Source organism: Dendropsophus ebraccatus, chromosome 11 (assembly GCF_027789765.1).
Source record: "Dendropsophus ebraccatus isolate aDenEbr1 chromosome 11, aDenEbr1.pat, whole genome shotgun sequence".
Taxonomy (NCBI): domain Eukaryota; kingdom Metazoa; phylum Chordata; class Amphibia; order Anura; family Hylidae; genus Dendropsophus; species Dendropsophus ebraccatus.
In genome coordinates this window covers 23,175,655-23,190,452 of record NC_091464.1, presented here as the reverse complement: position 1 = coordinate 23,190,452, position 14,798 = coordinate 23,175,655, and the positions used below count along the sequence as shown (strand labels likewise).

Here is a 14,798-nt window from a genome sequence, read left to right as displayed (position 1 = left end):
GGCTCAGTTGACCCTAGCAACCAATCAGATTCCACCTTTCATTTTCCAAAGAGTCTGTGAGGAATGAAAGGTGGAATCTGATTGGTTGCTAGGGGCAACTGAGCCAGTTTCACTTTACACCATGTCTGATATATAGATATATATTTATTTCACATTATACTTCTCCGTCCTAGCCCTCCCCTCTCACACTGCAGACAGAGGGGCTGCCCACTTGAATTGGTGCCAATGCTGCAGTAATTACAGGACTCTACAGAAACATAGGCAGCTTGTAATTCTCTATCTGGAAAAGATCTTCTTGTTATTTTAGTAATGGTTCTCTTTTCACTAGAGAGCGCATGCTAGAGTGCGATTGTCTTGCATTTTATTACTGCTGGCTAAAGAAGATGGATGCAGCCCTAGGGAGTTTTGGAAAACATGAATACAGCCTATGGCTTCTTCAGCCACCAGTATTCAAATGCTGAATGATTGGACTGGAGCGTGCTGCAGTTGCGCTCATCTCCAATGTTCACATTTTGTGTAAGGGTAAAATACAAAGTTATCACAATCATCACAGCACCACAAAAAATGGAAATGGCGCCATAGATATGTGATATGACTGGGACTTGCGCACAGAGCGGTACTCAGAGGACTTACCTTCTTCAGCAATCACGGTGAGGGTGACGGCATTCCCAGCATCTTTGATGAGCTGTACAATGTTATCATGCGACAACTCCACAATGGACTGGCCATTAACAGCCGAGATCCTGTCCCCCACTTTCAGCTTCCTGCAGCGGTCAGCAGGGCTACCTTCTATTACCCGTCCAATCTTGTGAGGGATGACTGCAACGACAAGTAGGAAAACCAGCAGTTCAGATCATGAGCGTGTTGTGGATCACATTCACACTTCACCACTAGGGTTGGTGTAGGTTACACAAGAGGAATTCAGTTTAAGACTGCGTTAACACGTACCACATTTACGGCCGATATAATGCTGTAAGTCTTGGAGCGAAATCCGCCGTGATATGCGGTGCAGTTGTGCTGTATGGCTCTGCATTCTCCCAGCGGATTTTCAATCCACTGCGAGAATGTAGCCGAATCCTACTTCACTCATTAGCTGCCGGACCTTTAAACAAGACAATACATTATGAGGCCGCTCTCCCCCCTGCTTCTCCGGCTCCCGGGTCACTGGAATCCCACTCAGCCAATCAGTGTACACTCCAACTGCAACATGCTGATTGGCTGAGCGGGATGTTAGGGACCAAGTAGCCAGAGAAACAGGCAGGAGTGCCAGCAGGTAATGTATTAATGTGTTCAAAGACCTGGCAGATGATTGGTTAAGTAGGATGCGGCTACATTCGCTTAAAGTGAATGCACCAGTTCCAGTATACAATTTTTTTTTTCCCTACCTGGTTGGTGCACTGCCAGCGTGAAGATCCTGGTGGTGTAGTTCATTTTTCAAAACACAGCCAGGTTCTTGCATTTGGCGCTGTTCTCTTCATGTGCACCGACTTGCTTTATGCATTGGAGGCAGGCCTGGCGCCCCCAGTGTAGCGATATCCCCTCTTTTTGGTGACACAGCCAATGAACAGTGCCAAATGCGGGAAGCGGAAGGTGTTTTGAAAAATGGACTGCGCTACCGCCGACCCGATAGTAAAAAAAAAATTCATTACTGGAACTGATATATTTCCCGTGATGTGGTTTTAAAAAAAGCGGGGCTTAGGCCATCTATGCTCTAGGCCTGCAGCACCGCTCTAGTCTTCCGCTCTGCCCTCCTCCTCTTATAGGATTCTCTCTAGCAGACTGTATGGTATCTGCTCTCTCCAGCCAGTGTGAATGGTGCTTCAAGGTTTCCCTCCTATCTGTCTACTATCTAAGCTGGTGTATAAACCACCCATCCCTCTCCCGACCTATCTCTAACACTGAGAGAGCAGAAAGTCTGTCTGCCCACACTGTATTTTGGCTAGACGTGAACTGCAGACAAAACGTTGTGGGAACATTGCATCAAGTACAAACAGCTAAAAAAGAAATCGAGCAGCCGCCTTTAATGAAATAGCATTTTTAATGAAGACTTTAGAAAGTTGCTTCATTCTGAATTCAGAAAACAAATCAACAATAATAGATATCAGTGCAAAGGCATCCATAGCCTTGAGGTGCTCCCCAGATGCTGATCCTGAACACCAACAGCTGAGCGGTGTATGTGTAGGACTACACACCAATGGGGGCAGGGATGCCCATCCTTATAGCTGCCTTCACGGCCTGAGAACATCTGTATATCCTGCTATCATGCTGTGAAACTAAATTTAGAATGTTATCATAGCAGCATGTACGGGGAATAGTTATCAACCGTAATGTGTATAAATCAAGGTCCTTCCTAATAAATAATTATTAAAAATGTATACTACACCTACACCAGCTGCCTGTTGAGGCAATGTTATTTTGTTTATAAAAGTGCCCGGGGTATACACAGATCCTGTCTATGTTGCAGAAGGCTTCCAAAACTTAGTAACTCCTGCTACCTCCCAATAGTGTACAGTATACCTTTTCCTGCAACCTTGATATTCCACTTCGGCCTACCCACCATACTGACACAGTTCATTTCCTCTTACATTTGGGCCCTAAAGGACAGTGGAAGCCAGACTGAAAACAGTGCTGATCTTGCATGCGGGAATGCTGGATATTTCGTGCAGCCCTTTCTGGTACTCAACTTTTAGCCCTATGTTCTCTATTACATGGAGATATGTGTGGCAAACAGCCAACGAATTTTCTAACAGGTCAAAATAACCCAATCAACCTACAAGCAAGTGTTTGCTCATCTACAGGGTGACCGCTGGCCCTGTTCGGATTATCATCTCCCCATGTAACAGGGTGATCGTGGCCCTAGGCAGCTGATAATCCCTGTGTAGTAGGGCCCTTACGTTTAGGCTCCCTTAGCTACTCAACCATATTTTGGCTACTGTGTGTGTAAGAATAGTATCGTTGGGAAGGTTGGGAGAGTGCCATTAAAGGGGTATTCCAAGAAAAATTAACTTTTAACTATTCACAGGATTGGGGACAAGTAAAATCATGGGGGGGGTCCGACCTCCAAACACTCCGGCAATCTTTGTATCGGGCCTCCGGCTTCTGTGTTATGAATAGAGCAGTTGGTAAGGCACAAGACCTGCGGCTCTATTCATTGCAATAAAGGAGCCAGAGAGAGCCGAGTAAGCACTCTTCCGGCTTACTTGGTTCTTTCCTTAACCTCCACAGGAATGAATAGAGCCATGGGTCATGTGCCGTATCGGCGTCTCTACTCATAACACAGAAGCCAGGGCCCAATACGGAGATCGTTGGGGGGTTCGAAGGTCAGACCCCCCCCATGATCTCTTACTGGTGCCCTATCATGTGGATAGGGGACAAGTTAATTTTTCTTGAAATAAGCATTTGAAGTTCCAGAAGGCGGCACCAGAGAGCTACTTCGCATATCCATCTGTAACACTAGTAGGGAAAAGGCAACACCCAGTTGTCAATGTACTCATAACATCATAAATATTGAGAATGGATAACAGAGGAACAATCCAAAAATAAAAACAGATAATCCAAAATTGTTGTTTACGGGAGATGTGTCTACCAGAAAGACAAGTCAGGATTGCCGACAGATGCTCTTTGTACTGCATTTCCAGAAAATCTGAAAATATCATGATACTACATATATATATATATATATATATATATATATATATATATATATATATATATATTACACACTACAAGGCAATGGTTACATATAAAATTCACCCACGAAAATAAGTTACGTTAGGAGGCAGAACCTTTGGGTTAACATTCAGGCAAGTCTGAGGTGGCACCTGTTCCTACGTGTGCGGGTGGTGGGCTCAGCATTGTGAGGTGTTGGTCATGCACACAACATCTGTCCGAGCACATTAAACATGAGCCATCCTGGTGGAGAATAATACAAAGCAGCACTGGCCAGATGGATCTGTAGCTCACAGACGGCATAGACGCCAATAATATTTACCCAGGATTACGTTTTCGGATAGAAATGACACGGAGGTAAATACACAGAATATGAGTCCTTGTAAAAAAAAAAAAAAAAAGATCCTGCATGTACAGGATGGACAACAGGATAATATAGGGGCCATATTATGACTTTATATACCTTCCAGCTCTATATGGCTGTGTGCGTTAGACCTACTTATGTATATTATAGCCTAAAGCAACCATAACTGGTTTTACATTTTAGGCTGGTTTTTACAAAAAACGGATGGGAAGACAGATACGTTGTGTGCATCCGTTTTTCCATTAACTATTAATTTAACAATTAATTAACATTTTTTTTTACATACATAAAAACGTAGATGACCAAATGTTTGTTTACGTTAACAAAAACAGATTTGATCTGTTTTTGTTTTTTTAACTGAAGTCAAGAGAAAAACCGATTAAAACGGATGCACACAAATGCATTCGTTTTTGCATCTTTTTTTTTTTTAAATGGATGAAAAAACGGGTTGCAAAAAAGTTGTGTGAACTGTGAACCCAGCCTTACTAAACACACTAACGCCTAAGTATTCACAATATAAATCTCACCTCCTGGAGGGGGTTTATTCTTCGAGGTCAAAATGACAAATCCAAAGCCTTCATTTTCCTTGCGCTGTAAGACAACATCATACGCCTCTGCAGGTGGTTTGGGAACGCTGGTCACTTCAACTCGGTTTAGCCTGGGTGAGCCATTGAGGGCAGGAGTAGTGTTTTGTGGGTCGTCTTCTTCTTGCTGTTTGTCTGTAATATAAACATACAGCCATTAATATTAATAAATCATGTGTAGGGCTCAGTCAGGCCGCCAAATGGCCCTGAGCTATCGAGGCGTGGACTCTAGAAGAGATCGGAAGGTGTCCTATTAAATCTGATGCCAAGATTATAGTAGCAGATGCAAAAACAGCTCCACTCTTGTCCTCAGTTTGTGTGTGGTATTGCAGCTCTGTTCCATTGAAGTAAAAGGAATCAAACCGTTTTACCACACAACCTGAGGACAGGGGTGGTGCTGTTTTTTTTCCTTTAAAAAAAAAAACAGGTAAATTTTTCTAATTGTGGATAATCCCTTTAACTTCTTAAAGGGATATTCCAACTTTAGCGGAGGATCCAGCCTCCCTACCCCTCCAAATCGGTTCCCTGGCTTCTTTGTATTGAATAGAGCAGAGGGTACGGAATGTGACCCAGGGCTCTATTCATTCTCTATGGAGCCGCCGAAGCGATGAGTACAGCACTCGGCTCTTTCTGGTGGCTCCATAGAGAATGAAAAAGAGTCACTTGCCATAACCGCGGCTATATAATAATAATAATAATAAATTTATTTGTATAGCGCCAACAGATTCCGCAGCGCTATATTCAAAACAAAGGAGCTGGGGGCCGATATTGAGAACCCTCACCATCACTTACTTGTCCTCTATATAGTTAGTTTTAGGTTGGAATACCCCTTTAAGGATCAGGCTAATTTCGGTATTAAGAGCCAAGGCTAGTGATGAGTGGAATGGCCGAACTTTGACAAACATGCAGAATTTGATTACCGATGGCTGAAGAAGTTGGATGCATCCCTGGGAGTCCTGGAAGACATGGATACAGCCATAGACTAACCAGCACAGTCCGGCCTCTCCATTCAACACTAGCCAAGACTTATTTTTACAAACTTTGTCACTTTATGTGCCAATAACTTTAGGAAGATTTACATTTGACATTTCAAATGACTTAAACCACATAGATGAGCTAAGAATTAACATTTACAATATGTTTGTCGCCACCATTTGGTAAATATCATGTGATTGAGATGTTAGATAGGATGTTCGAGGGCTTAAAAATTCATCAGCAAATCTCCAAATTTTCATGAAAATTAGCAAAAACTGTGTTATCAGCAAAGTGGAATACAAATTTAAAATTTTTTTGTTGCAAACTTTAAAAATTGTCTGTCGTTGCGAATCTAAACCCAATTGATGTGCAGTCACTCCTGTCGCTGGTACATTGGGTGACTATGGACATGACCACACTGGGTGAGCTCACTGCATTAGCTCTATTCAGAGCCAACAAGGCTCAACCGCACATGGACCACCAGGGACACCATTTTAGGCAGGCCCTCATCCCCTCATCTGGTCCTTCTGGCCTATTTTTCCCGCTTCCGACAAACCAATGTCAAGAACATGACCATTTTCCGAGTCTATAGATCATCTAAGCATGTAAAACCCTATGGCATTTATATTTTGCTTTATTTTTAGATTTTTTTGTGTGTAAATTATCCATTGGTATCACCAAAAGACTATAAATTTTTAGTTTTTTTTTTTTTTTTTTTTTGGGGGGGGGGGGTACATTAACGGCAGACTTTAAAAAGTAATTTTTTTTTCTTTACTGCAACAAACCAGTGATTCCAGGTCAGTGATGAATTCACCTTGAAAACCCGCTCTGACACCCCCCACATGTGAAAGCGTGATATAAACATATGTAGACAGCATGCCGCCTTGTCTTCTCTCTCTGTACTTATATTATTCATATGCTGCCTGGTGCTGACATAATACAAGGTGATGAAAGAGGTTTACTGGATCCTCCATCTATGAGGTCAGTAATAGCCAATGAGTGCCGCGGCTCACCACACCATAACATTCGCGGGAGTAGTGCTTACACATTCCCTGCATGCCCCGAGGGGTCGGCCAGGATATGAAAGCCCTAGCTGACCTCATTACATTGAATGCTCATTGATTCTAGTATTAGAAATCCCACTGAGGGCTATAATGGGATGGGACATATAATGGGATGGGACTCGGTTACAGCTTCCATTCGATGAATGCAGAACGTGTCATGTAATAATAGGAGGAACATAATGGATTACTTGGTATTTCTTGATTATTACATCTGCAAGGATAGCTCTTTAAATGTTTATCGGAACAGAACATTGTAACCTACATTAACTGAAAAGAAGGAATCGGGGTAAATACATTACAGAGAGAACCTTCAGTTCTTTTCTTTGTTCCATATGTAAGCGGAATGTTTAGTTGCAGCCTTTAGCACAGTATCATGTACATCTTCTGTGCTCTGTTATGTAACAGGTCACTATATTCTTAACATCAGCTCATATTCTCAGTATACAAGCTTGAATGCGGCCTTACGGATACCATTGGTGCTGTGTCTAATCTTATACACTAAAATACTACTGGAAAGGTTTAACAGATAAAGGGGTACTCTGCTGGCGAAAATATTTTTCTTTCAAATCAATAGATTTAAGAAAGTTATATAAATTTGTAATTAACCTCTATTTAAAAATTTCCAGTTTTCTAGTACCTACAAGCTGCTGTATGTCCTGCAGGAAGTGGTGGCTTTCCAGGCTCACACAGTAGTAGTAGTCCTTCCAGGCTGACACAGTGTTCTCTGCTGCCACCTCTGTCCATGACAGGAACTGTCCAGAGCAGCAGCAAATCCCCATAGAAAACCTTTCCACTGTGGACAGTTCCCGACATGGACAGAGGTGGCAGCAGAGAGCACTGTGTTAGCCTGGAAAGAATACACAACTTCCTGCAGGACATAGAGCAGCTGATAAGTACTGGAAGACTGGAGATTTTTAAAAGGAAAAAAATTACAAATCTCTATCACTTTCTGACACCAGTGGATATGAACAAAAAAGAGTACCCCTTTAAGTGATACTGTCACCCCCTTACTATCAGTTAATTTAATCGGTTAACAGCGTCAACTAGGCGGGGCTTCACAGCAGTTAGGCCCCACCTTCTGGCTGGGGAGAGGGCCCAACTGACATTAAGCACCGCCTAGGTGACACTGTCCATCGAAGAAATGAAGCGATTTTAGAGCAGAATGAAGATGCAGACAAGTTTTATACAGGTATAAAATGTGCAGCATCTAAACTTGTGGATGGTGCGAAGAACCGTACATAGAGTATGGGGGGTGACAGGATCACTTTAAGGAATACCTAGAATAGACAAATTTCCACTCTCTGCAGATATTACCACGCATGGTGCTCGGATGTTCAGTCTCCACAACAGAAAATAGAAATGAAAGATTCCAGCACTCACGACTAGGTCATGACTGACGCGTTTCGATTCAGGTGATTTAAACCACAGTCATGATCAAAGATCACCAGACTCAAAATGCGTTGTTTGTACTGGAAGCTGCAATAAAGAAAAGGAACCTAGTCTAGAGTCTAGAATCTAGAGCGCTGGAATTTTTCATTTCTATTACGGCTGGGTTCACACTTCGTTTTTGCAATCCATTTTTTTTTTTTTTTTTTTTTTTTTATAAAACTGATGGAAAAAACGGTTGCATGTGTGTGCATCCATTTTGATGCGTTTTCCCATTGAATTCCATTATAAAAAAAAGGGATCAAAATGGATACGTCGTTCTTTAACAGACACTTAGGTTGACTATGTTTTTGTGTACATTAAAAAAACGGATCTGTTTAGATGCTTTGCTTATAATTGAATTCAATGGAAAAATGGATCAAAACGGATGCACACAAATTCATCTGTGTTTAGCAAAAAACGGATGAAAAAAACGGATGAAAAAAACAGATTGCAAAAACGTAGTGTGAACCAAGCCTAAGGATTACCTAGGTTTAAACCAGAGGTGGGAAACGTTTGGCTTTCCAGCTGTTAAAAAACTACAACTCCCATCATGCCTGGACAGACAAAGCTTCTCTCAAAGGTTTCACAAGCATAACGTTGCTTTTTTGGTAAAAGGTAATAAAATAGAGGGAAGTTGTGTGAAACGACAGAGACCATATAAGCTGAATGTTACTTTACTCTGCGCTTTGTTATTTTAACCTTATCCATTAGACAACTGACGGGAACTGAAAAAAAAAAAAAAGTCAAAATTCTAAATCTATTGTTCCATGATGGTGTTGTTCAATTTCAGTTTGGGGTATTTTTCAGCAGACATGTACTTACTGAATGTAATTGGACAGCGAGCGGTAATATTTTTTTGCTGATAACACAGAGATGTATGTTTCTTAATAAACAAAGGAGAATTCCTTTCCTGGAAGCTTCCCATTTGTTTATGGGAGATAATTACACTGATGTTTCCTGAAATGTTCCGTCTTTTACAAAGCAGCGTGGATGACACCTTTAAGTCCCCACTGGGGAAAAATCATTTCCCGCCAGCAGACACCAGCACTTCTGAATATCAGGGCTGGGAAACCTGCAACATTGATTTAATCTTAGAAGCAGTACAATGTAGGCCGGCCAAGAAGGATGCATCATGAATCCTCTTATCGAGCATACAGCTTACTGCTGGGAGCAATACAAAAAGGTCAAACTCAGAACTATGCGCAGAACGCAGAAGAGCGGGTCTCAGATGAAAACCTGCATAGAGGTCAATCAAATGCAAGAATGAAGAAATGGGCCATTGTGATTTGTCAGGAAACACGCAAAGGTTGATCTCAAAAATCAGAAGTTTTGCATGTAAGGACCAGCCATTTCTATACATAATACTTAAAGGATAAGGCCGGCGAAAATTTTTATTAAAGTATTGTATGGCCCCCCAAAAGTTATACAAATCACACTTATTACGGGAAATGCTTATAAAGTGCTTTTTTCCCTGCACTTAATACTGCATCAAGGCTCCACTTCCTGGGTAACATGGTGATGTCACTTCCTGGGTAACATGGTGATGTCACTTCCTGGGTAACATGGCGATGTCACTTCCTGGGTAACATGGTGATGTCACTTCCTGGGTAACATGGTGATGTCACTTCCTGGATAACATGGTGATGTCACTTCCTGGATAACATGGTGATGTCACTTCCTGGGTAAAATGGTGATGTCACTTCCTGGATAACATGGTGATGTCACTTCCTGGGTAAAATGGTGATGTCACAACCTGATTTCCAGAGCTGTGAGGGCTGTGGCCACTGGAGAGGATGATGGCAGAGGGATGCTCAATGTCCCTCCAGTGCCCTGTGTCCCTCAGTGTCCCCCTGCCATCATCCTCCCCAGCAGCCACAGCCCGCACAGCTCTGGGAGTCGGGACGTGACATCACCATGTTATCCAGGAAGTGACATCACCATGTTATCCAAGAAGTGACATCACAATGTTATCCAGGAAGTGAAATCACCATGTTATCCAGGAAGTGACATCGCCATGTTACCCAGGAAGTGACATCGCCATGTTACCCAGGAAGTGAAGCCTTGATGCAGTAGTAAGTGCAGGGAAAAAAGCCCTTTATGTGCATTCCCTGTAATAAGTGTATATTGGTGATTTGTATAACTTTTGGGGGGCAATACAATATTTTTTAATAAAAAAAAATTGCCGGACTTCCCATTTAAACTAGTTGCTTAAGAGGAAAAAAAACCAACCTATAATACAGAGCAATGTGCTTGATGTGTTATTGTGCCCTTCCTCAGGCTCTAACTCGAGGTAGTGTTAGGTAAGACACTAAAAACATTGCTCTGTATTATGTGCTTTATCCTTTAATAGCAGATAGTTGTATTATTACAATAGTAGCTATTCTAATCTTCTACTAGAAGATGAGTTCCGAACTTTCTATTTCAATAAGGTTTCCAAACACTTGGCAGGCCTGTATCGGTGGTATGACAGCAGAAAACTTTAAATAGATGCAACCTCTATAACTAGAGAAGGCAAGAGTCCAAAATCTCTGTATATGCAGCTTTAATATTCAGATTTTATTATGCCAATTTAATGTTAAGTTTAAATGGTTGTTTTGTTTGTTTGTTTTTTAAATAAAAAAATAAATAAAACACAACTTTACCGATTGCCTTTTTGACGCTCATCTGGTCCCTACTGATGATCAATGAGAGACCCAGGAGACATATATACGGAACAGACAGGGGATCAGGCAGGTGAGTGATGCTTTAGTTTTTATCTTTTTGTCGTTTGTAACCCAGCCTGCCCCGCTGCACAATCTCTTTAAAGGGGTTAAACATGGCCACTTTCTCCCAGAGACAGCACCACTCTTGTCTCCAGGCTAGGTGCAGGTTTTGTAACTCAGTTCCATTGAAGTAAATGGAGCTTAACTGCATACCACACCTGACCTGGAGACAAGAGTGGTGCTGTCTCTGGAAGGAAGTGGCCATGTTTTTGTAGCGCTGGATATTAACATTAACATTATTCTTTGTGTAGTGTGGAAACTACAATTTCAATAGAACTGAAATTAACTACAGCTCTCCACCAATAAGGCAAGTGTGTTCACATATCTAAAATTCTGCGGACCAATAAAATATTTACAAACACATACATAATAAACGAAAATGGCAAAGCTGTTCCTTTAAGCTGCAGCATTCTGTAAAGCAAATCTGACACCCGTCCCCCCCATAGTATATGAAATGACAGTGTTATGCACTTAGCAGAGCAAAAATAGAGATGCAAAGATAGAGAAAGATGCCCCTTTATGTGGCTTTAGAGAGTCAGAGAGGTGTGGCCTATGGTCTGCTGTGTCCTAATCAATAAGAATTAATGGAGCCGCATCATAGAGGGGAGGGGAGATCGTCACACTGGGGGTCAGTGGGCCCCCCCCCGAGTGCTTCAGGTCTGACTGGTGCTTTGGAATAGACCAGGCCGTGCACGGGAACAGGGCGCGGTTCAAAAAAAAAAAGCACATCCCCGTTCCGGCGCCGGTCTGTTAATGTGAAAAAATTAAACAATGTACCTCATGGTATAGTCACTGTACTCACTTTGTCCCCTCCCAACTAATTATACCTTCTTGTAGCTGATGAGAAGTCCTTTCTGCTGGTATGTTAATCAACGCTGGTTGTGCTTTCCTGAGGCCAAAAATCATCCTTTACTTGAGCTGTAGCCGTGTCAAAGAGGCGTGGCCTAGAGCGATCATGCCCTAGGTCAGCACCCCTGTGTGGTGTTGGTCCCCCCCTGCCTCCTGTCCTGCCGTCTGTCCGCCCACACATTGTTAGCTGTAAGTGCGCATGTGCCACCTCCTGACCCCCTGGTGCCGTTACAATGACGCGCCACCTCTGTGGTGTGTCCTCTCAGCATCGTCCCTTCCCCGTGGTAGTGACGCGCACGGTCCTTCCCTGCCTCTCCTGCCTGTCACCTCCCCCCCCCCCACCATGGTGCCGCCCGCTGCCAGAATCAGCTTGTCCTCTTCCTTGGACATGCGCCATGGCGCAATGACGCACATGGCTAGTCGGAGAAGGCCGGTTGCATCACTGCACGGGATCGGTGCATGTCTAAAGAAGAGGACAAGCTGTTTCTGGCAGTGGGTGGCACCATGGTATTGGGGGGGGGGGGGGGGGGTGTGACAGGCAGGAGAGGCGGGGATGGGCCGTGCCCATGATTTTCGGCCTCAACCAGCACAACCAGCATTGATAAAAACATACCAGCAGAAAGGACTTCTCATTAGCTACAAGAAGGTCGTAATAAACATCAATTACGGAATCCGAGGCGGATGAGGACCCCTGCCAGTCTTATTTTGTTGTCACATTTCAATAGTGTGTAATAGAACATGGAAACCAGACACCCTCCGATAACTTATCATTAAAATTCCCCAATTAAAAACGTCTCCTACCTGTGAAGAATATCTGCCGTCTTACTGTCAGCAGCACATGGCCGTTCCGAGCAGCGGTGGTCATTAAATCCAAGACCTGCTTATGGGATTTTCCTTTCACAGGAACGCCATCAATACAGATTAGTTCATCAGCGGCGCGGAGACGACCATCTTTCTCTGCGGCTCCTAAGGGAATTATGGCCCCAATGTAAATCTGCAGACAAAAAAAAAAAATCGCATTTTAGAGTCATTTATAAAAAAAAAAAAATAAGCACATGAAAGATATTAGTGCCATCCTTGACCAAAAGTATTCCCATCATCCCATAAAAAATAATCAATATTTGTATGGGCAATGACAATAAAACCTGCACGGAAGAGAGTGCAAGGAATATGAAGGGCTCGCATTTCACAGTACTGACCTTTGTTTTAGCTGTTTATTTTTTATATATTTTAGATGCATACTGTGACTCCAGCCTATCCTAGTAAATCACTATTTACCGGACTGGCCTCAATAAACTTTGCTTATATAGCCTTTAAAGGGTTTATGCAAGGTCAGATCCTATTAGTAGCCGCTTCACATCCCTCTCTCCTACGCATACATACAGTAACTGCATGCCCTTTGTATGAGACACATTTACATTGATTCCTCAGTATTCCATCAACTCAAAAATGACAGCGCTGAACTGCGTATGCCTTGTTGCTGTGGTTTCCCGTTGTCTTCAATTATATTAAATTATTGGGCATGCATAGTAGAAAACTGATCCATAGCACAGCATGGCGTCACGGCGGGTACCTGGAATCACTCGCTGAAGAACACAAGGCCGATTAATTATTTATCTCTGTACTTGACTTCATTCCTCACAAACTGCCGCTGAAATGTCTTGTTCTTTTCCAAATAGAGAACTCCAGATCAATTACCGCATAGCAATCAGTTTGTGTAAGAATTATATATAATATACTGTATACACACAGGATGTGGAGCCCAACACAGTGGAACCTGTGTTCTCAAACTTAAAGGAGATTTTATAATCCGCTGGACCAGCCTCAGGTCCCCCGCCGAGGTAAGAGATCTTCAGAGCTGGCCCGGCTGATGGATTGGCTGCTCAGCCAATTAGTGACTGGGACGGGACGTTGCTCCAGTCACTGATTGGCTGAGCGTCCAAGTCCATCAGCCGGGCCAGGTCCCAAAGCCGCATATATATACAGTCCAGCAGTCTTATACAGTACAGGATGGGAGATGGTGGTGCACTGACTGTACTACTACTGTACTGTATATGCACTCCAGCAGTCTTATACAGCACTGTACAGGATGGGAGATGGTGGTGCACTGACTGTACTACTACTGTACTGTATATGCACTCCAGCAATCTTATACAGTACGGAATGGGAGATGGTGGTGCACTGACTGTACTACTACTGTACTGTATATGCACTCCAGCAGTCTTATACAGCACTTTACAGGATGGGAGATGGTGGTGCACTGACTGTACTACTACTGTACTGTATATGCACTCCACCAGTCTTATACAGTACAGGATGGGAGATGGTGGTGCACTGACTGTACTACTACTGTACTGTATATGCACTCCAGCAGTCTTATACAGTACAGGATGGGAGATGGTGGTGCACTGACTGTACTACTACTGTACTGTACATGCACTCCAGCAATCTTATACAGTACTGTACAGAATGGGAGATGGTGGTGCACTGACTGTACTACTACTGTACTGTATATGCACTCCAGCAGTCTTATACAGTACAGGATGGGAGATGGTGGTGCACTGACTGTACTACTACTGTACTGTATATGCACTCCACCAGTCTTATACAGTACAGGATGGGAGATGGTGGTGCACTGACTGTACTACTACTGTACTGTATATGCACTCCAGCAGTCTTATACAGTACAGGATGGGAGATGGTGGTGCACTGACTGTACTACTACTGTACTGTATATGCACTCCACCAGTCTTATACAGTACAGGATGGGAGATGGTGGTGCACTGACTGTACTACTACTGTACTGTATATGCACTCCAGCAATCTTATACAGTACTGTACAGAATGGGAGATGGTGGTGCACTGACTGTACTACTACTGTACTGTATATGCACTCCAGCAGTCTTATACAGTACAGGATGGGAGATGGTGGTGCACTGACTGTACTACTACTGTACTGTACATGCACTCCAGCAATCTTATACAGTACTGTACAGGATGGGAGATAGTGGTGCACTGACTGTACTACTACTGTACTGTATATGCACTCCAGCAGTCTTATACAGCACTGTACAGGATGGGAGATGGTGCACTGACTGTACTA

At 43.0% G+C, this 14,798-nt stretch overlaps 1 protein-coding gene across 2 annotated transcripts in view; it reads right to left on the bottom strand.

The window, feature by feature from the left end:
• MAGI3 (membrane associated guanylate kinase, WW and PDZ domain containing 3) overlaps positions 1-14,798 on the bottom strand; it is a 256,352-nt gene that overhangs the window by 23,157 nt on the left and 218,397 nt on the right. For both annotated transcript variants that reach the window (XM_069944683.1, XM_069944684.1), the window contains exons 14-16: positions 12,497-12,689; positions 4,561-4,752; positions 634-819 (exon numbers count right to left, since the gene is read on the bottom strand). In XM_069944683.1, the coding sequence (XP_069800784.1) occupies positions 634-819; positions 4,561-4,752; positions 12,497-12,689 (571 nt within the window). The remainder of the gene's footprint in view (positions 1-633; positions 820-4,560; positions 4,753-12,496; positions 12,690-14,798) is intronic.